General features: G+C 48.0%; 1 protein-coding gene across 7 annotated transcripts in view; it reads left to right on the top strand.

Annotated features, from left to right (window-relative positions):
- CIT (citron rho-interacting serine/threonine kinase) overlaps positions 1–23,057 on the top strand; it is a 277,393-nt gene that overhangs the window by 204,449 nt on the left and 49,887 nt on the right. For 4 of the 7 annotated variants that reach the window (XM_073582720.1, XM_073582725.1, XM_073582722.1 and 1 more), the window contains 10 exons: positions 865–969; positions 1,048–1,188; positions 1,265–1,372; positions 1,483–1,657; positions 2,547–2,711; positions 2,844–2,981; positions 3,105–3,285; positions 15,995–16,086; positions 16,273–16,377; positions 19,223–19,392. In XM_073582720.1, coding sequence (XP_073438821.1) covers positions 865–969; positions 1,048–1,188; positions 1,265–1,372; positions 1,483–1,657; positions 2,547–2,711; positions 2,844–2,981; positions 3,105–3,285; positions 15,995–16,086; positions 16,273–16,377; positions 19,223–19,392 — 1,380 coding nt within the window. The remainder of the gene's footprint in view (positions 1–864; positions 970–1,047; positions 1,189–1,264; positions 1,373–1,482; positions 1,658–2,546; positions 2,712–2,843; positions 2,982–3,104; positions 3,286–15,994; positions 16,087–16,272; positions 16,378–19,222; positions 19,393–23,057) is intronic. The other 3 variants (XM_073582721.1, XM_073582724.1, XM_073582726.1) reach the window with 1 other exon arrangement.

Genomic DNA, 23,057 nt, shown 5'->3' with positions numbered 1-23,057 from the left:
GAAATAAGTAGAGCTACAGCATTAGCAGTATTTTAAGGAACATATATTTGAATTTTGTTGCCATGGTGCTGGATTAAGTGCCAATTAAAGAATACATTTTATTTTACAAGGGGCTGAAATTAAAGAGCTCCTTGTTAAGCAAGATCTCTTTACAGCTATGATCTCCTCAAGTGAAATAGATTTCTATGTGGGAAGATCAGAGTAGCAATCCTACATAAATTCTAAAATGACTACAAGTAAGTTTGCAGTCAAGTGCTGTATAATTTGCAGCAAGATTGGAAAGCAGTGCACGGACTGGCCGGCGGCTCTGCCGACTCTAGCGTGACAGCTGCATAGAAATACTTGAAGCTTTCACTCTCGGGTCGGGAGAGCCGCCTGCCCGTCTGTGCACTGTGTTCTGATCTCGCTACAATTTATGGTATACTGCTGCCTGACTTCCCCCTAAGATGGCCTACATGTCCAGACCAGTAGGGGGCTGCAGCCAAGAAACTGTAGATGCTGAACATGTGTACACATATTGACAAATAGGTCAATTCTTGTGGCAGTTTTATACTAATCTTTTTACTGTTTTTTATTACATAATTGCTCTATATGAAGGAGACCATATAAATTAGATGGCCCATTAGCCAACCGCTATTCCTCCAGACCCACACATATACATGCATTCGTGCCTAGTGAAAATAAAGGATAGGGCATGTTGAAATCCAACAAGTCCATGTTAAATGATAGACTGGTTCATCTAATGTGTATGGCCACCCTAGGTCATTTAATAATAATAATAATAATAATAATTAATTATATCCATTTCAAGATGTTTCCTTAACATTAGAAAATAGAACACTAATGATTTCATCAATCACACAGCTAAATGATCTGGAGAAGAAACACGCAATGTTGGAAATGAATGCACGCAGCTTGCAGCAGAAACTGGAGACTGAGCGCGAATTGAAGCAGCGACTCCTTGAAGAGGTATAAGGACTATCTCCATATATATCTCAGAGGTTTTTGGTTTTCAGACCACTGAAATGTCCTGTTTTATGTGAGCAGCAAGCTAAACTTCAGCAGCAAATGGACCTTCAAAAGAATCACATCTTTCGTTTGACTCAAGGACTTCAGGAAGCTTTGGATCGAGCAGACTTGCTGAAGACAGAAAGAAGTGACTTAGAATATCAGCTGGAGAACATGCAGGTAAGGATTTTGTGGCGTAGATTGAAGGTATCATTAGTCAGTACTCTGGTGGAAGACGTGGTATTTCATCCCTTAGGCTCTCTATTCTCATGAAAAAGTAAAGATGGAGGGGACCATTTCTCAACAAACTAAACTCATTGACTTCTTGCAAGCAAAAATGGACCAACCATCCAAGAAGAAAAAGGTGAGCGTTAGTGCACAAAAGCATTCAATAACCATATATGCTTTTAGTATGTTTTTTTTTTTCATGTTTTTTTTTTTCACTAGCTTGAAGCATTTTTACAAAAATAGTAGCCTGTGTTGCAGGGTTTATTTGGCAGGCGCAGAGACGACCCCAATCAAACATCACAAATACCTTTGCAGTACAATGAGTTAAAGGTGGCACTGGAGAAGGAGAAGTTGCGGACAGCGGAACTTGAAGAAGCACTACAAAAAACAAGGATAGAGCTGCGATCTGCCAGGGAGGAAGGTAAGATGGTCATTCCTCACTGATTAGTAGGAGCTCCGTTGTCTTCCATAATGTTTAGTCAAATCCAGCATAGCAAATGGAATAGAAACCATTGTCTCACAATGCTCAATGTGAAGACTGGAGAGAAGGATGGTATGGAATAGCGTCTACAGGGACACTCAAATACATGCAGACTAAGATCTACTAGATTATATAGTTACAGGTAGAAAAAAAGACCTAGGTTAATCAAATTCAACCTTTCTCCACCAATTGTACATATGTTGTCACTAAGTTGATTATTTACCACAATGTTATGTGTATTGAGGCAATTATCCAGCCCTTTTTTAAAAGCTGTTATAGTGTCTGACAGTACTACCGCTTGTGTTAAGGCATACCACAGTCTGACTGCTCTAACTGTAAAGAACCCTTTCCTATGTAGCTGCCGAAATCGCCTTTCTTCCACCTGTAATGAGTGCCCCCTGGTCCTTAGTATAATCTTTGGAAAGAATAAGTCATGCATCAGTCCTTTGTATTCACCTTGCATGTATTTATACATACTGTATAAATGAAATCTCCTCTACACAAGCCCAACTTTTCCAACCTCTCATCACATGAGAGGCCTCCCATTCCTTGTAATAATCTAGTTGCCCGCCTTTGAACTGACTCTAACTTCTGAATATCCTTTTTAAAATGTGGATCCCAAAACAGGATCCCATATTCTAGATGTGGCCTTAGAAGTGATTTATAGAGGTGTTTTTTGAAAATTGAAAACTGTGCCGATAATGAACGGTCTCTAGTACCTACAGAGGTTTACCTATTGATATGTATGATGAATGTATCTTCTTATCACTGCATATATTTTTATATTTGTGGATGGGCTTTTTAGTGTGCATTTTTCCGTATTATGCAGCTGCACATCTGAAAGTGGCTGATCATCCTCTTCCATCTACACCGGGAACAGCAAGGCAGCAGATTATAATGTCTGCACTGGTAAGGTCTCCAGAGCATCAGCCAAATGCGGTCAACTTACTGGCTCCTCAGTCCAGTCGTAGAAAGGAATCCTCTGCTCCTGAAGGTGAGGATGTGTGGAGTAAATGTGCCAGTAACTAATAATGGTGACAGCCTAGTCTCTTATTTTGGAATTATCTGAATTACTGACTGATGTATATTATGAAAGAAACTAACTTCCTTATTTTGGTTTCTGCAGAATTTAGTCGTCGCCTTAAAGAACGAATGCATCATAATATTCCGCACAGATTTAATGTTGGTCTTACTATGCGGGCAGCCAAATGTTCTGTATGCTTGGACACTGTGCACTTTGGGCGCCAAGGAGCTAAGTGTTTAGGTAAGTAAAATTGTAATATTTCACATGACCATAACACATGAGACATTAGTAAGGGCTTATAGACACACTCGTCACTTCCCGGGCAGAATTTTTAATATCCATTTCTATTTGTTTTTCTATAAGAATGTCAGGTCATGTGTCACCCAAAGTGTTCCTCCTGCCTCCCAGCTACATGTGGCCTCCCTGCAGAATATGCTACACATTTCACTGAAGCCTTTTGTAGAGAGAAGATGAATTCCCCTGGAATGCAAATGAAGGATGTGACTGGCTCTCTGCGCCTGGAAGGCTGGATGAAGATCCCAAGGTATGTCACACGCATGCGTGGGTAGCTAGTCAGACAGGTGGGTTGCTGATAGCTTCTCACCACACTCTCCCCATAAATGATGGGTCTCTCTCTTTATGCATGTATAAGGAGAGACCTGTGAGTCATGGCAGCGGGCGGGGACAAACCACCGTAGACTTGCCTCTTGGACTAGTCGCCTTTGCTGTTTGGTCCACTGGGGCATTTAAAAGATTTTTTTTGTTATAACACAGCATTTCAGAGTCAAATGTACATGCTGCATGTGGTTTGGGCAATATATTCCTAGCTGTCAGGCTTCTTTTTAAGGCCAGCTTATTTTGTGACTCGCATAGAAGTGAATAGACAAAGGTGGATTTTATATTCACATGGATTAGTAGGTCGCTGTCTTGCTACGTGGCATGGGAGACTCCCTCTATAGATAGAGTAAGTTCACACTAGGCTTTTTTTCAGCCTGAAGACAAAAAGAACAAACTGTGTGCATGAAATTTCTGAGATCTTATAGACTTTGCTTTTACTGTAAACTGCAGCTGAAAATTTGCAATAAAAAACACACGGAAAAAGATGCAAAAACGCCTAGTGTGAACTAAGCCACATATAGGTCCCAGAAGTGGGCTGTCCATCCATCAGACATGCAATATATGGAATAAGCTTTGTACCTCTGAATGTCTTCTTTAGACTCTTTATTTTCTCCTTCGTCTCATTGGGGGACACAGAGACTGTGGGTGTATGCTACTGCCGTCTGGAGGCTGACACTAGGTATACAAAAAAACAGGTTAGCTCCTCCTCCGCCACATACACCCTCGCCCCGGTACCGGGCGGAAACCAGTTTTTTGCTTAGTGTCTTTGGAGGCACACGCAGTCTGGAGTTCTCCAGACTATTTTTTTTTTTTTTTATTCCTTTTTCGGTTCTCTCGCTATGAAGAGGAGACAGGGGCGACGGATCCTATAGAAAGGGTCCGATCTCCCCAAACCAACAACGGGCGAGCACGCGTTGAGCATCGCTCCGCGTATCCTTTCCCGCACCGAGGGACATCTCTGGGACTTTTCCCCAGACATCTATTTTTTCCGTGTTTGTTATTTTATGAAGATAAGACAGGGGCAACGCATCCTATTGAAAGGATCCGATTTCCCCAAACCAGCAACGGGCGACCACGTGCGAGTGTCCCTCCACGTTTTCCTCTCCCGCGACGTGGGACATGATGCCAGACTTAGCCCTGTCCACCCCTAGGTATGGAAACCATGGGCTTGCACAGAGGCACAAGACTAGTCTGTGCGCCCCCACTGCTCCACCAACGCTAGACGGCGGTGCTGCATGGCGGCGGACGGTCCCTCTCCTCGCCCCTGCAGGGCAGACGGAGCTAGGGTGCCTGCACCGTCCAGAGAGTAAATACCCCGGTAGGTATGCAGCTGGGGAGGGCTCTGGGCAGCCAGTAGGAGCCAGGGATCCCTTCCCCCCCCTGCCTTTCGCCCCCTGCCTTTCGCCCCCTGCCTTTCGCCCCCCGCCTTTCGCCCCCTGCCTCAGAGTACCTGCACCCTCAGGAGGTATGTGTCAAGCCGCGGGCCTGTGCGCCGTCGGGGGGTGAGTGTTGGGCCGGTTGGTGGCCGCGGTTTCGGCCTGGGCGCCGGTGGGGGGTCCCGCCCCCGGACGCGGCGTCCTATTGGGCGCCGCCGCACGGCGTCACGGTCGGCGCTGCCTCCGGGCACGGTGTCCTATCTAGCGCCACCTCCTGGCGCAGCTGCGTCGCCCCCGGCGCGACGTCACGGCCAGCGCCGCCCCCGACGCGACGTCACGGCCGGCGCCGCCCCCGGCGTGACATCATATCTGGCGCCGCCCCCCAGGACTAGGGCGGGCGCTGGTTCAAATCAAGGCCCCGGCTTCAGAGCAGGGTAGGCCGCATCTGGAAACAGACGCGGGCGACCTACCCAGAGGCAAGGAGTCACGCTGGAAGGGGGGCTCACAGAAGCAGGGTAAGTGCGACCCCGTCCTGGAACTGCGCGGGTACATTTAAGGGTTACCCTCCTCCTCCTCCTTTCCCCTTTAACTTGTGATAGGAGTAGGCGGCATTATGTCTGGAAAAGGGAAAACGCACACGTTCCTTTATGCCGCATGCGTTTCCTGTGGGGTTATGTTCCCACGAGCACAGACTATCAAATTGTGTGAAGCCTGCGACTCCGAACGCGCCCAGGAGCCCTCCCCTGCGACAGAGCCCAAGGGTCTGGATCCCCCGGAATGGGCGTTATCACTGTCTCGGTCCATGGTTTCACTTACGAAGGCGATTGAGACCCTTCAGGCCCCGGATAGGGGTAGAGATGACGGCTCGCTGGTTTGGGAGGGGTCGTCCACCTCACAGGAGCCTCCGGCCTGCAGGGGCTGCACACTCTCTAGGCAGACGCACAGGAAAAGAACCCATACTGTGTCTCCAGGCCCCTCCGGTGCGTCAGCATCCGCGAGTGTGGCATCACGCTCACTGTCACCTTTTTCCAGGAGCGAGCAGAGTTCAGGTGACGACGTAGAAGAATCCTTGAACCTGGATATACCGGGGTGTCGGGAGACGGTAGACAGTCTTATTGAAGCTGTCAATCAGACTCTGGGGATTGAGGATGATGTCTCCCCAGCTGCAGGTCATAAGGTGTCTTTTAAAAAGGTCAGGAGACCACATAGAGTGTTTAGCACTCATCCTGAGTTCGAGAACATTGTGCAGCGGCACAGGGAACGTCCAGATAAGCGTTTTTCGGGACAAAAAACGCTAGAATTGAGGTATCCGTTCGCATCAGAACTCTGTAAAAGATGGGCGGAATCCCCGGTAGTGGATCCCCCAGTGTCTCGCCTAGCCTCAAGATCCCTGTTGTCAGTTCCCAGTGGTTCCGCCATTAAGGACCCCACGGATCGACTCATAGAGGGGTTAGCCCGCTCGGTATATGAGGCATCAGGATCAGCACTCTTTCCTTCTTTTGCAGCGACATTGTTGGCCAAGGCCATGATGTCATGGTCGGATTCTTTAAACAAGATCCTGCAGGATAGAGAGTTGCCGACAGAAGTAGGCGAGATAGCAAGTCAGATCGCAATGGCAGGGGACTATTTAATTAGTGCATCTTTAGATGCGGCTAATGGCGCAGCACTAGCGGCGGCAAACGCAATCGCCATTAGGAGAGCCTTATGGTTAAGGCTCTGGCGGGCTGATTCAATCTCTAAAAAATCGTTGACTTCTCTTCCCTTTCAGGGGGACCGGTTATTTGGGGAGAAATTGGATAAGCTTATTTCAGACGCCACGGGGGGAAAAAGCAGCTTTCTTCCACAACAGAGGAGTAAAGTGCCGTTTCGTCAACCGCAGGCGCGCTTTCGAGCATTTCGTACCCCAGGGTGGACGGCAGCGGCCGGTACCTCCGTCCCAGCTCGCTATGGCCAAGAGAAAGAGCATCAGGTTACATACAAGGCCAACCCCTTGGGCAGGATGCGGGGCCGGCCGCCCAGATCAAGGGGGGGCCAGGTCTCAGAGGACCTCAACAAAATGACTCGAAACATCCAGTACCCGGGGACAGCAGGGTAGGCGGACGTCTGCTCAGGTTCTGCCACGTCTGGGTCGCAGTGGCACGCGACGCATGGGTGGCAGAATTAGTGTCTTCCGGGTACAAAATAGAATTCATCAGGGATCCGCCAAAACGATTTTTTCTTTCTCTGCTTCCCAAGACCGAAGTTCGGGCACAGGCTTTGCTAGAGGTCATCGAGGTGCTGCTGCGCAACGAGGTTATTGTCCCCGTACCAGAGGGCGAAGAAACCCGGGGTTTTTATTCCAACCTGTTCGCAGTACCCAAGAAGGATGGAACAGTAAGGCCGGTTCTGGACTTGAAGCTCCTGAACAGGTTCATCAGGGTCAGGCATTTCCGCATGGAATCTCTCCGGTCGGTCATATCGTCCATGGAGCAGGGAGAATATTTGGCCTCCATCGATATCCAGGATGCCTACCTGCACATCCCTATTTTTCCCCCACATCAAAAATTCCTGCGGTTCGCAATCGATGGGCGACATTTCCAGTTTGTGGCCCTACCTTTCGGGTTGGCCACGGCCCCCAGGATATTCACGAAAGTGATGGCGGTCGTTATGGCCACTCTACATTCTCGGGGCATAGTGGTTTTGCCGTACCTGGACGACCTTCTGGTAAAGGGTCCGTCTTTTCGAGCTTGCGAGGAGAATGTCAGCATCACTCTGGATACCCTAGCTTGCCTAGGATGGTTGGTCAACGGGAAGAAATCATCCCTTACTCCAGCCCAGAGGATTCTGTTTCTAGGGATGTTTTTCGATACTTCCCGAGGGTTGGTGATTCTCCCTCAGGACAAGGCTCGGGCACTTCGGCAGGGAGTTCGAGCCCTTCAACAGCTGGGGCCCCACACTATCCGGTTTGAGATGAGGGTTCTAGGGAAGATGGTGGTGGCGATGGAAGCAATTCCGTTTGCGCAATTTCATCTCCGTGCCCTGCAGCATGCTCTCTTAGCGACATGGGACAAAAGTCCGTTCTCGCTCGATCATCAGTGCAGGTTGTCCTCTCAGGTCCGAAGGGCGCTTCAATGGTGGATGCACGACTCATCTCTCCGTCAGGGGAGGCCCTTTCCCCCGGATCAGTGGTTAGTGATCACGACCGATGTGAGTCTTTTCGGTTGGGGGGCAATCTTCCGCCACCACACGGCCCAGGGGCAATGGTCGCCTCAAGAGGCGCGTCTCCCTATCAACTTGTTGGAGATTCGAGCAATGTGATAGGCACTGCAGCAGTTTCAGCACTTGCTGGCAGGGCACCCGGTCCGGATTCAGTCAGACAACGCCACGGCAGTAGCATACGTGAATCACCAGGGAGGCACGTGCAGCAGGGCAACCATGCGCGAGATAGAGCATGTACTCCGCTGGGCCGAGAGGAACCACTCGATGATCTCAGCAGTTCACATACCAGGCGTGGAAAATTGGGCAGCAGATTTCCTAAGCAGGCAGGGGATCGCGGCCGGGGAATGGTCTCTGCACCCCGATGTCTTTCAGCAAATTTGCCAGCGGTGGGGGACTCCAGACGTGGACCTGATGGCCTCCAGGGAAAATGCCAAGGTGGGCGTGTTTGTCTCCCGGTCTCGGGACCTGCGAGCGATTGCAGTAGATGCGCTGGTCCTGCCATGGAACCAGTTTCGGCTCCCGTACTTGTTTCCCCCGCTGCCACTTCTCCCGAGGGTCATCAGAAAGATCAAGACCGAGGGGGTTCCGGCTATTCTGCTGGCCCCAGATTGGCCCCGTCGGGCATGGTATGCGGATCTGGTGCAGCTCCTCGCAGACGTACCCTGGCGGCTACCAGAACGTCCAGACTTGCTGTCTCAGGGGCCGATCTGCCACCCGAACTTAGGGGCCCTGTGTTTGACGGCGTGGCCGTTGAATCTTGGGTTCTGACCCAGGCGGGGTTCGGGCGTGATGTGGTGGCTACAATGGTTAGCGCCCAGAAACCGGCCTCTGCGAGAATCTATCATAACACTTGGAGGGTTTTCTTTCAGTGGTGTCGAGAACACGGAGTGGCGCCATTATCCTTCTCGGTCCCCAACATCCTGGCCTTTCTCCAGTCCGGCCTAGATGCAGGGTTGGCTCCGAGTTCCCTTAGGAGGCAGATATCTGCCTTGTCGGTCCTTTTTCAGCGGAAGATCGCTACCATCATGCAGGTCAAGACGTTCATTCAAGGGATTTCTCATTTGGTACCCCCCTTTAGGGCACCCTTGGAGGCCTGGGACCTGAATCTGGTACTGAGTGTCCTGCAGGAGGCCCCGTTTGAGCCGTTACAGGAGATTTCGTTGGCATATCTCTCCAGGAAGGTGGTATTCCTGGTAGCCATAACTTCCATTAGGCGGGTCTCGTAGTTGGGGGCATTGTCTTGTAGGGCTCCATTTTTTACTTTTTTTTAAGGATAAGGTAGTCCTTAGACCGCCGCCGCCTTTTTTGCCGAAAGTCGTGTCCTCTTTCCATATTAATGAGGACATTGTTCTGCCTTCGTTTTGTCCGGCACCAGTTCACAGAGTGGAGAGAGCGCTCCACACGTTGGACCTGGTAAGAGCTCTCAGGAGGTATGTGTCAAGGACAGCATCTTTCCGCCAGACAGACTCGCTGTTTGTGATCCCGGAAGGGCGCAGGAAGGGGCTCGCAGCTTCACGGTCGACCATAGCCAGATGGATTCGCCTAACTATTCAGGAGGCTTACCGTCTTAGAGGTACGCCGGTTCCTACAGGAATAGGGGCGCACTCTACTCGGGCAGTGGGCGCCTCTTGGGCGCTTCGGCACCAGGCTTCGGCAGAGCAGGTATGCAAGGCAGCAACCTGGTCCAGCCTGCACACTTTTTGTAAGCACTACAATGTGCATACTCAGGCTTCGTCTGATGCGAGCCTGGGTAGGAAAATTCTCCAGGCAGCAGTGGCACACCTTTAGACAGGAGGGCATGCGGCTTGGAGCGGTGAGTTGTCTTCCCACCCAGGGACTGCTTTAGGAAGTCCCACAGTCTGTGTCCCCCAATGAGACTAAGGAGAAACATGGATTTTTGTGAGTACTCACCGTAAAATCCTTTCCTCCGAGACGCTCATTGGGGGACACAGCACCCACCCTAATAGCCAGGTGGCTTTCGTTTATTTAATTAATATAATTCCTTGTTTAAGGTAGGGTGGTCCTTTTTCATACATATGTTTGGCATAAGGTTAAAATTATGTTTATGTCCTCCTACTGCTTTTTGCACTAAACTGGTTTCCGCCCGGTACCGGGGCGAGGGTGTATGTGGCGGAGGAGGAGCTAACCTGTTTTTTTGTATACCTAGTGTCAGCCTCCAGACGGCAGTAGCATACACCCAGAGTCTCTGTGTCCCCCAATGAGCGTCTCGGAGAAAAGGATTTTACGGTGAGTACTCACAAAAATCCATGTTTTTCAAATATTTTACTTTCTCTATCGCTTCATTGGGGGACACAGGAACTATGGGTGTATGCTGCTGCCATTGGAGACTTACACTATGCACAAAAAAAGTTAGCTCCTCCTCTGCACCAGAGCCTGTTGGTGTCAGGAGTCATGGATGTCCCACATCCCCAAGAGGCTTGGATGTCTATGCTCTTCTTCTAGGCCCCAGCTTCTCCCCGCCTAGCTCCAGTTTTTGGCCCCGCCCATTCTCCTTAGAATCTTCGAGCGGGCTTTTCTCCCGCCCGTTGAGAACACACCTCCTCTTCATGGCTTGGGTGACTGGCTCTGCCCTTTTCTCTGGACTTCATCGCATGACCTTTCTTCTGTCTCTTTGCTCCTGCGGTTAGCTCCACCCCTCTATCCAGCCTCAGTGAGCGGGCTTTTTCAGTCTACGCCCAATCCTCTTTCTCTGTAGCGCGGCATCTGCGAGCTTTTTGTCACTGCCGGCCCTCCTCTTCCTTTTTGCGGTCGCCATTTTCCTGCATCAGGAACCGGAAGTGGCTTATTTCTGCAGGACCTGCACCTTCTCCTCCTGCAACGCCTTGCAGACCGGCTTGTCTCCCGGACTATATCCTGTTAGCAGTCCCTTTCGGGACCAGCATCTTCCTGTGAGTATCTCTGCTCTGCAGACTGACACTCTCCTCTGCACATATCTTTTTGTCCCAGGTAGTGGGTCTGCTCCTTATCATGCCTAATCCTAAAGGAGAGCACACTCGCCCTCCTGCCTTTTCTTCTTCTTCCTCTGCTCTTATCAGGCACTTTGTCTGCTCTTCATGTAATGGCAATATCCCTGCAGGCCAGTCCTCTCCCCTCTGTCAGAACTGCAGCAGCCCCCCGTGCCTGCTTCTGAGGAGTCCCTACCGCCGCAGAAGAGAGTGGTGCCCCTATCCCTGTGTGGGCTACCTCTCTGTCACAATCTGTGGTGGACCTCACCAAGGTTTCGCCGACCCTGGTGTCAGCTCTGGACAGGTTACCTCTTCCTGTCTCCACCATTGCTAGCGGACAGAAATCACCGACAGTGCCTACCAACATGGGCTGTAAGAAATTCTGTCAGGATCGTCGTTCTAGGTACTTTCCCGGCGGACTACTACTTCCCGGTCTTCCCCTGAGTCGGGCGAGGCGGTTTCGGACGCACTGTCAGAGGCTGCTTCTACACTGTGCCCTGCCTTTGCCTCCACTTGGGTGTCAAAGTCCATAACTGCATGGGCTAAGCAACTCCGTCAGGGCATTCTTGCTGGTGCCCAACCAAAGGAATTGGCCGACCTCACTGGCCAAATTTCTCATGCAGGGAAGTCCTTGGTTTACGCATTTCTGGACGCCGCTTCATGTGCGGCTCAGGCATCCAGCAATATTGTGGCCATCCGACGGACAATTTGGCTTAAGGCGTGGCAGGCGGACTTATCTTCAAAAAAGTTCCTTACCAGCTTGCCTTCCCAGGGTTCCTGTCTATTTGGCTCCAAGTTAGACCAAATTATTAAGGAGGGCATCGGAGGGACGAGCTCCCTCCTTCCTCAGTCCAAAACTTGCTGGCTTCCTCTGAAGCGTAGGTTTTGGTCCTTTCGACCTTTTTTCCATTTCTCTACGTTGGAGAATTTTTCCCACCAAGAGAGGCCACAGGCTCACCAGGATAGGAAAGGGGCTTTCTTTAAACCCACCTCCTCCTGGCGTCACCGTAACCCGCGGGGTAGATTCTCAAGGTCTAGAACTGGCAGATATTCCTCTGCATGACTTAATAATAATAATAATAATAATCTTTATTTATATAGCGCCAACATATTCCGCAGCGCTTTACAGTTGAACAGTTTCAAACACAACAGTCATAAGTAACAACGTTAACAATACAATAATTAAAGCGAAATAAGACGACCCTGCTCGTGGAGCTTACAATCTACAACTTATCTCCAGAACCCAGGGAATCTCCCAGGCTGGGCAGTGATCTACGGTTTTTCAGAGACGTCTGGCTCGCCTCGGTTGTTTTGCGACCTCAAGATTGATTCTTCAAATCTCATCCTCCAAGAGACATTTCTCTGCTTCCGGGGTTCTTTGCGCCCATTGCCTCCTTTTTCAGTTTAGGTGCTTTCGTTCCTGTCCCAGACCAGGAACGTTTCACAGGGTTTTATTCAAACGTGGACAATTGGGCTGCCGACATTCTCAGCCGCGAGGGCCTCACGGCGGGAGAGAGAGATCTTCATCAGTCACAGTTTACCCTTCCTTATCTGTTTCCTCCGCTCTCCCTTCTTCCAAGGCTGTTTAAGAAGATCAAGGTGAAGTCTCGTTCTGATTGCACCGGATTGGCCCAGGAGGTCTTGGTTCGCAGAGGTCGTCAATCTTCTCGCGGACGCCCCCTGGAGGCTTCCAGGCAGACTGGATCTTCTGTTCCAAGGACTGATCTTCCACCAGAATTCTTGGTAGCTCAATTTAATGGCGTGGTTATTGAAACCACGGTTCTGAAAGCGTCTGGATTTTCGGATCGGGTTTTTCAATCCATGATCCAGGCCAAAAAGCCGTCTTCGTCCTGAGTCTATTATAGGACCTGGAGAGCCAATTTCAGCTGTTGTGAATCTAATCACACCCCGCCTATGTCCTTTGCTCTCCCTTCCATTCTGGTGTTTCTCCAGGTGGGACTTGACGCTGGTCTGGCTCTTACTTCTCTAAAGGGTCAGGTGTCAGCGCTTTCTATTCTTTTTCAGGAAAACCTATCCTCTTGTTCTCGGGTCAGAACTTTCCTCCAGGGGGTAGCGCATGCTGCGCCACTGTACCAGACACCCTTGGACCCCTGGGACCTCAATCTGTTTCCTGGAGGCCCTTAGGAGTTCTCCTTTTGAACCTCTCCGAGAGCTTCCTCTCTTATCTGTCTTGGAAGATGGTGTTTCTTGTGGCCATCACCTCCATTAGGCGCATCTCGGAATTGGCAGCTGTTTCCTGTCGCTCCCCTTTTCCTGATTCTTCATCAGAACAAGGTTGTTTTGCGGCCCCTTCCTTCTTTCCTTCCCAAGGTGGTGTCTGCTTTTCACCTAAATGAGGATATTGTCCTCCCTTCCTTTTGCCCGGCTCCTACCCATCCTCTGGAGCATTAACTGCATAGGTTAGACCTGGTCAGGGCGGTGCGGGTCTATCTAGATAGGACTGCCTCCTTCAGGAAAGTGGATTCTCTGTCATTCGAGAGGGTGCGTGTAGAGGCTTGCTGGCCTCCAAGGCTACGATCATTCGCTGGATCTGGTAGGCATACCGGGTTAAGAACAGAGTGCCTCCCCCTGGGATTAAGGCATACTCTACCTGGGCAGAGGGCGCCTCCTGGGCGGTACACCATAGGGCATCTGCTCTGCAAAGCGGCAACCTGGTCTTCCATCCACACGTTCGCCATATTTTACAGGGTCCATACCTACACTTCGGCGGACGCCAGCCTAGCTAGAAGGATCTTGCTGGCGGGAGTGGTTAGTTCTCTGTTCTGAACGGAGTTTCTGCTGTTCCCTCCCCAGGACCTGCTTTGGGACGTCCCATGGTTTCCTGTGTCCCCCAATGAGTGACAGAGAAAACAGGATTTTTGGATACTCAACGTAAAATCTGTTTCTCGGAGCCTTCATTGGGGGACACGGCACCCTCCCATGTTTCAGTTCTGCTTACTGTGTTATATTGTTACAGTTTGAGTTGCCTTTGTTTCTTTTAAATGTTACTTCTCCTACTGCTTTCTCACTAACTGATTAACCTAGTGCCAGTCAGTGGAGTGTACACTGCAGAGGAGGAGCTAACTTTTTTGTGCATAGTGTCAGCCTCCTAGTGGCAGCAGCATACACTCATGGTTTTCTGTGTCCCCCAATGAAGGCTCCGAGAAACAGATTTTACGGTGAGTAACCAAAAATCCTGTTTTTACTTTGCTGTATTTAAAAGCACAGCATTCTTATTTTTTTTTTTTTAAATTGTTTATATGACGCAGAATTATCCATCTATGTAGAGATAATGTTTAGTTGTGCACGGCATCTTAGTTAAACCTGCCCCCCTCCGCGCTATGTTCTAGATAGGCTGAGTGTCTAGGTAATAGTTGCACATCTGCACTCTCAGACATGTCGGTGTTTTTTCACCGTGAGTCTGCGCTCTGAGTCTGCGATCCTCCGTATAGTTCCGGATGTTATACCGGCTGACTGGAGTATGCGCAATAGTATCTTTTGTCTCCTATATCGGCACTCCCAGACATGGCGGTGCAGCTCACTGTGAGTCTGCGCCCTTGGATAGAGATGAGGTCTGCTTTCCACAGCATGTTCCCGGATGTTGTATCAGCTGACTGGGCGTGCACAATAGATGGGCGCGAACCCTGTACTAATTCTACCCGGAAGCAGTAAGTGAATCTCCGTCACCTGATTGGTGACAGTATCGCTGCGCTCCACCATGCTAGCGGTGGATTGGAGAATGAATACATGCACTCCAGCGCCGACATGCGCACTTGGAATGAGGGGCAGTACCATAATGACGTCTGTGGCTTGCGGGCGTTGTGGAGCGGTATGTTTAAATGGAGGTGCATTTCAATTATGACCCAGCTATCATACCACATCAGGACACATGACATTTTGACATCAGGCCTCCTGATGAGCCTGAATGGGGCGAAACGCGTTGAGGCGCAATAATTGCTTGGCAGACGGCGGGTGAAACGATGAGTATTCATTTAATATGTATTTGAGCATCTGTATGATATCTTGTGTATGTCTATAATCAGCTGACCCTGAGTGTGTCAATATATGAATATGCTCTGAGATGGTATCTATTGGCTATGAATTATTGATTGGGTTAACACGTATTAATTGTTGAGACTGACCCTATAGCCATTCCCCTATCTATTTGTCTAAATTGGGAATTCTGTGAAGTGTATTCATGAGCCTAATAACACTTTGTGATGGTCAGAAAAAAATCCAGTCCAAAGCTGACTCGGTTTTGAGATGGTGTGTGTCAACCATTAATATCTTTTTGGAGTCTTGAATGGAAATAGGATTCTCTATTTTGTATAATCTTCACCATTAACGCCAATATATACTGCCTTTGTGTTCCTATACTGTACATGTTTTTAACCTTTGGGGTATAGGGTCCTCTTTAACATAGGATTGTCTATGTATAGTGATAGGAGTCCCTCTAGATATCGGGTAGAGGGTCTCCCTAGTGGCTGCAGGGTATATCAGGATCCCTAGGGATAGCCATCGTTGAGCGGGGGCGCCACAACGTTCCCCCCTAGGGTGCTAACCTCCGCAGCTTGGAAGGTGTGAGTGTCAGTCTACACCAGGGACTCATAGCATTATCCCCATTGTAACTGTTTTTGGGCACTTTTGTTTGTTTTTTGAGTTGTTCACTTCGTGGTGTGAACCTATTTTGGGTTCTTTTATTAATAAAGTATTTCGTTGTAGGGTATTTACATGATATCAGTTTTAAGACCCTGAATATATCTCTTTAAAAAGACTTTTGCTGGACTACTCAATACATACAATTTATTGACTACTATTTCATTTTTTTGCAACAGAGGCTGAATCAATAAAAAAAGTAGTAATATTGGAATTAGGTTTTTGTCTTTTGTATTTATGTTGGTTTTCATTTGGTCTGTCAGTGTAAAGCTGATAGCCTATTACATTGTGTTTTGTCCAGAGCCTAGTAGACATATGTGCCTTGTTTGTGGTTTTTTTTTTATTTTGTCCTCATTGTGCTATACTGAGATAAATTATGGGTGCTATCATTTCTTATCGATATCTAAGCATTTGCTTTATCTGCAATTTCATTTTTTAGAAACAACAAACGAGGGCAGCAAGGTTGGGACCGAAAATACATTGTTCTGGAGGGATCGAAGATACTAATCTACGATAATGAAGTAAAAGAAGGTATTCATTGCATCACTTTTAAATAAATTAGAATGCTGAGCTTTTGGTCAGATACATGTAAGTCACTACCTTTTATACCAAGTGGCTGTTTCTTTACACTTGCTTATATACTGGTTAGTTGTATTCACTACTGAAATTTCTATTTAACTTTCTAATAAGTTTGAATATTTGGATTATTGTCTGCAGGAGGACAGCGACCTATGGAGGAGTTTGAGCTTTGTCTTCCTGATGGTGATGTAACGGTTCATGGAGCTGTGGGGTCCACAGAACTTGTAAATACTGCAAAATCTGGTGAGAAGCTAAAATCTAAGTGCAGAAGATCAAGTATAATATACAGTAGATCATATATAGATAAATTTGTGGAATTATTAAAATCACATGATCGAATGACATGTTACTGATATGCAAATGATGAAAAGCTGGAAACCAAATTTTCAAAACATTTGATTTATTCAGTATTGCGTATGAACGTCACAAGAAAAAATACAAGCACTTACACGTCTTGGCTGCAATTAGTGAGATTAAAAGTGTTGTCCACTACTCTCCCCCACAGTAAAATAATAACACCTTTACTCACTTTCGGCACCGTTCCAGCGGTTTCTGCACTGGCTCTATCGGGGCTTGCTTGACATTGTGTCACACGATCACTGTGGCAAAGCGGCGCTGGCTTCACTCACCTCTTACGGACTAATCAGATCCTCAGGGATCGAGTGATGTAATAAAGTCACGCAAGCCCTGGGAGAGCCAGTTGAAACACTGTTAAAATGGTGTCATCGCTGGAGATCAGAATAGGTCTTATTATTTTTTTGGTGGAGGGGTGGAATTAGGATTCATATAGCGTGCTTTCTTTTGTGTACTTGAAGGGGTTGTCCACTACTTGGACAACCTCTTATGAACCAATATATTCCTCCCCTTCTCCCCCCAGTAAAATAACATTTATAATCACCTTGGGTGTCAGCACTGGCTCTCCCAGGGATCGTGTGACATTGTCACATGATCTCTGTGGCCAATCAGCACTGGCTTCACTCGTTTCCTCTAAGAACGTAATTGTTATCTGGGTGACGTGAGAGCTGCGACTGCGCTCTCACTTTCCCCAGGTGTCTTGACTTGTCTGAAAAAGGGGAGCGTTAAGCCAGCCCTGATTGGCCACTGGAAGAGCCAGTACTAGAACAACGCCATCACCAGAGGTAAGAATAGGTGTTACTATTTTACCCGTGGGAAACAGGGATTGAGAAGGGATTGTCTGAGTAGTGAACAACCCATTTAATAATGGTTTACCTGAGGAATGTTCTGCCACGCTGAATACTGTTAGGCACACAAATCAGCCGCTTCTGGCAGCTTGCTTTGCAATTGCCGACCAATGATGTCCCAGATGTGCTTGACGTGAGAAAAGTCTGGAGATGATGTAGGCCATGGTAGCACTCACAATAGCATGAGCAACATGTTACCTGGCGTTGTTAGATTGAAAAATGGCTCCTGGGACACTGGTTCCACCACCAAATGAATTTAATGTTGAGCTGTTAGAGTACCTGCAATGGAGACTACTGGGGTCTTGCTACCGTACATTATTCTGCCTCATACCATAATACTGGGAGTAGAACTGGTGTTACATTCACATGGAAAGGAAGTCTTTTTCATGGCATTGCCTACATTGTCTCCAGATCCGCAAAATGGCGCATTGTGATCTACTCTGTGCGGCAAGTGACATTGGATGTTGTATACTAAGCCGTAGGCATTAAACATCTACACAAAACATCAGAATGCGTTTTCACAACATTTGTCTGTGTCAGGCGACCAGCTTCAGGTGTTCCATTGACATCACGCCTTCTCTCTCAAAGGCTATCATGGTGCAGAGCAAAAGAGCAAGAGAGACTGGAATGGAGGTCTGGGCTTTTCCGTAATGAGTCTCGTTTTTGTCTTAAAAGCAATAATAGCCGGAGTATGGAGATGATATGGCCATCACCATTAAGAGGCCTTCATGATGGGATATGAAAATGTTTCAGAAGCCGTTTTTCAACACTACCACAACAGGCCACATGTTTCTTGTGCTACTCTGAGCATCCTTCATGGCCTAAACGTGCAACCATAGCCTGTGGTATCTCCAGACTTATCTCCTAGCAAGCACATCTGGAACATTATTGGTTGGCAGTTGGGAGATGCCAGCAGCAGATCATGATAATTTTCATGCCCAAGTGCAGATGCTTTGAAAATTTATTTTCCATGTTTTCATGATTTGCATATCATTAACATATCTATTGATACTGTGATTTCAATAATTCCTCAACTTTTCCTCTTTGGCGTTGCATATTCAAGGCTGATGAGTATTAATAATAATATGGTAGTTACTTTTAAGACTTTATTTACTTATTTAATTCTATTTTATAGGTTACTTTTTCATCAACTCTGTTCATACTGGTGTTTTTCTGCTGCTTTCTAACAGCAAGAAAAATGTAGTCTACAGCAAAATTTTTAGCTAAATATTTGATGGAAACCTAAAAGTTTATATGGCAAGGCGGTAGAATATCTTTAAAATTGATCTCTTATTCCTAAGCCTAGTATAGTTTTAAGTTTAAGGCCTTATTCACATTTTAGTGATCATTATTTTGTATCTTTAGTTTTTACCCTGAATAAAAGCCTGGATCACAGCTACAAAAAATACACTGGAAATGTTTACATGGTCTTCTATTTCTGGCTTAAAAATTCAAAGCAACACAGTGATGAAATACAGAAGTGTAAATGACACTGTATGTAATTTTTCATTTATTGCCCCAATATGAAGCTTATGGTTAAGAGGCAAATAAGCACTATACCTAATTTTGTCACATACCTGCAGGGTTGATTACATAGGATCATTTTGTCTTTCTTGATATTTTGGAAATGTTTGTAGACGGCATGCACATTTGCTTTAATGAGTTTTATTCTGCCATCTATTCAGAATTTTTGCAGCTAAGTGACAAAAAGACATTCCCCTCTAGGAATACATGAGTGTAGCCTAGGGTTAGTATTCCGTAAACTGTCCAGCTATAACTATAGATGAATAGGCGATCTATTTGTAGAAGGAATATTATGCTGCCCTGTAATCACTGGTCATACCCAGCCTGCGTGGTTTAACAGTTGTGTTACAATGCTCTAACAGATGTGCCATACGTGATGAAGGTGGAGTCTCACCCGCATACTACTTGCTGGCCGGGACGCACTCTTTACTTGTTAGCACCTACTTTTCCTGATAAGCAGCGTTGGGTCAATGCCTTGGAGTCGGTGGTTGCTGGTGGAAGAGTATCTAGAGAGAAAGCAGAAGCTGATGCTGTAAGTACAAGAGTAACAATTAAAATGTAATTAGTTTTGCTCTTACCACTTTGATGTTATCCGTTTGTCATGTTTATATTTGTCATTTCATTAGCCAGCTAAAACATAGTTATGAAAATCTGCCCATAAATTTAAAGGGAACCATCCGTTAGACTGATGCAACACCAAATTACTGAGAAAGTCTCCTTAAGACAAAATTTAACCTTTTCAATAAAATTAGGCTTTGGATCATTTTAACATTTTCAACATGGAGAAAATAACTTTCCTATGATAAAAAAAATGCAAACAAGTTTCAAGCAACCTTTTGAACAACAGTAGATATTTGTTACCTCTCTATGATACACATTTTCTGGAAATCTATTTTGGGCTTTTCAATCCGATACAAACTATGATCAATAGTAATTGGGACATAACTATTGGTACTGAGCCTTATCATAATTTAAAGTTACCCAAAGTAGACTAGCTCCTGGGCCAATGCTTACAATTCTTCTCCGTGTGCACTATGAAGCACAACTGATGAGAGTTTTGACTCCAGGTAGCTGACAGCAGTTTGGCTCAGATAGAGGTGGGCAATGGTTCGTCAAGTAGAGCACTGCACCTTCACTGTTTATACTGGCTACACATGCCCTCCGTGGCTACTGGAGGACCTTATGGATGCAAAAAAGAAGCATGGAGAATCTCGCTGCTCCCCTCCATATAAGCAGGAAATTCAGCGGATCTCGCAGAATCCTTTTCCTGGAATTTTATATACTAATGTTGTGTTTGCACCTTGGTGCATCACAGCTATTAAGGACAGCCATCATTCCTTCCAAAGTGCACAAAGGCTGTGAATATGATATAACACTAGCCACTATACTCATGTGTTAAATTCCCCACCGCCACAGCTCCATTGCTCATCGACAATGTTCGCTTCACTCCAGCGTTCACATGCCATATACTCAAGTGACCGCTGGAGACAATCAGCAATGCATGGGACCCTCTAAAGACCCATTAAAGGTCAAAACTAGGTGGGTTCTCAAGGAATTGAATTAGATCAGGTTCTCCTCCGTTTTTCTTTATTTATTGTTCAGAATAAAAAAAAAAAAGCATAGACGAGGGCAATGATTTTTTTTTACAGCATGCTTTATTTATTTGCTCCTTTAGAGTATGTGCACCCGTTGCGGATTTTGATGAGGATCCGCAGCGTTTTTTGACGTGCGGATTTGCATCAAATCCGCAGTGTAGTGCACAGACAATGTTAGGCTATGGTAATTAAGAATTGTTGTGCCCATGCTGTGGAAAAATCTGTGCAGATTTGCAGCGGTTTTTTCCTCGCAGCATGTCATTTCTTTTTGCGGATCCGCAGCAGCGGTTTCCAGTCTGGCACAGAAATAATCTCTCTCTCTTTCGCTTTCTCTCCCTCTCTCTCTCTTACTCTGTCGCCTCATTGGGGGACACAGAACCATGGGTGTCATGCTGCTGTCCACTAGGAGGCGACACTATGCATAATCTGAAAAAGATTAACTTTGGCTCCTCCTCTGCAGTATACACCCCTGGACGGCGTCAGCCTTCTCCAGTTTTTTGCTTAGTGTCGCAAGGAGGCACACCTTTTTTTCCGTTCTCTTTTTTCGTCAGGAACAGATGAAGAAAAGTGGGTCTCCAGCGAGACTCCCGACATGGCTCCTTCCTTGGCCCCCTTTTTAGGGGTGCCCGGTTGAAGTTGAGATGGCTATTCCCCATGTCGCTCCTTCCCCAGTCCTGCGGGTACTGTTCCGAAGTTGAGTCCCCTCCCTCCTTCCCCAACCCCTTTGGGGTCTGGGTTGAGGCGAGGATGAAGACCCCCTGACGGTGACAGACGCACCCTCCCTAATCCCCCGCAGGGGGCATTAGGTTGAGACGCCTCAGGTAGGGTTGGAGAATAGGCACCATTCCGCAGCTTCCAGGGACCCCAGACCAGCTGAGGGATCCTGTTGGGGCCGGGGGAGGGTGCGGACTGGCATGGCACAGCAGAGACAGGGCTTTTCTGCGTCCCTGTCTCTGCAGCGGCTCCATAGCGTTCCAGGGGCCCCCCATACAAGAACCGCTTACCCTGCTACCCCCACCGCTATCCAGTCGACCATTCTGGGGGGGTCTGGTACAAATCCCCCCCCCCCCCCCCGGACTACCGCGCCGCTCTGGAGCCCTCCTGGGCATCAGGCCTCTAATTTAGACCGCGGCTTCGGCCTAGCCGAAGCCGCCGCCTTTTCCCCGCCCCGCCCCCAGGATGAATAAAATGACACGCTGGAGTGTCATAGAAGGGGCGGATTGAGGCAGAAAGGGTGCGTTTTTACACAGCTCAGCACGCCCTTTTCAGCTCTCCGCCCACTTCTCCCTCTCCTCAGCGTCCCGGTGGCCATTTTTTTTTTTGGATGAGATCCAGGAGAGGAGCATCACAGCGGTCTCCATCTTTCGGCGCTGGACCTAGGGGCACACCGGTGGGGTAAGCTCACAGCTGGGTTCTCATTACTCAGCTGTGAATCCATACTTCCTATAAGGCTCTCTGTGGGTTCCCTCTGCGTAGCCACCCCTGTACGATCCCTAATAGCCAGCCTCTGTGCACTATGCCAGGCTCAAGGAAGAGAACCAGGCAGGAATGTTTCTATGCATTCTGCACAGCCTGCAAAGCCACGCTCCCTAGTGGCAGCACGTATCCGCACTGCCGGGACTGCATGCAGAACTCTGGGTCAGAACCCCTGGGAGTCCCTACTGACGCTTCAGTGTCAGAGGCCACGCCGGAATGGGCAACTCAGATGTCACAGTCTATGACACAGTCCATAGACAACTTAACTGCCACATTGCTGCAAGCTCTGCAGAGTCGGGCCCCGGCTATGGACGTTACACAGCAAACGGACAGCTTGTCTTAGGAACATGCTGCTTCCGACTCTCACAGACGTAAGCGGACCCACAGGTCTCGATCACCTGAGTCGTCCTATAGCACAAGGTCGTCCCCCCCCCCAGGGAGAGACACCGTCATTCCAGGTCTCCTAGGCAGTCCCCTGTCACAGACACAGTGCAATTTACCACAGAGATCCCCCACCACAGAAGACCCCCGCCCCAGGTCGCCCTCCAGGGATCACCTTAGCGAGGCACAGGATTCGGAGGGCATCTGTGACTCCGACTCAGATAACGAAACGGAGAGGTCCGTGGTACCTTCTCCCCCTAGCAATACAGCGCTAGTTGAGGACATAATCTCTGCCATTCATCGGGTGCTAAAAATTCCAGAGTCGGCCCCGGAAGTCCCAGAACATAGGATTTGCTTCGAAAGTGTTCAGAAACCACCTAAGGTCTTCCCTAATCACCATGAGTTTGAGGAAATACTTACCAAACATTTTGCACAGCCTGAGAAAAAATTTGCTAATCGCAAATATTTGTAAGCGAAGTACCCCTTCCCACAGAAAGACACCAAACAATGGACAGATCCACCTGAAGTGGACCCCCCGGTTTCTAGGCTAGCAGCGCAGACCTTACTCTCTCTGCCAGATAGCTCAACCCTCAGGGACGCAGCAGACCGGCAAGTAGAACGCATGGCTCGTTCTATTTTCGAAGCGGCAGGCGCCTCTCTGGGCCCTGCATTTGCTTCAGTTTGGGCGGCCAAGGCCATCCTGGCTTGGGCCAAAAAACTACAGGAGGGTCTTCAAGCTTCAAAT

The sequence above is a fragment of the Dendrobates tinctorius genome, unplaced genomic scaffold (genome assembly GCF_039654945.1).
Source record: "Dendrobates tinctorius isolate UK_male_01 unplaced genomic scaffold, ASM3965494v1 ptg000073l, whole genome shotgun sequence".
In the NCBI taxonomy this organism is placed as follows: domain Eukaryota; kingdom Metazoa; phylum Chordata; class Amphibia; order Anura; family Dendrobatidae; genus Dendrobates; species Dendrobates tinctorius.
Note: the sequence above shows the minus strand (reverse complement) of the source record. Positions and strands in the feature narration are given on the sequence as shown.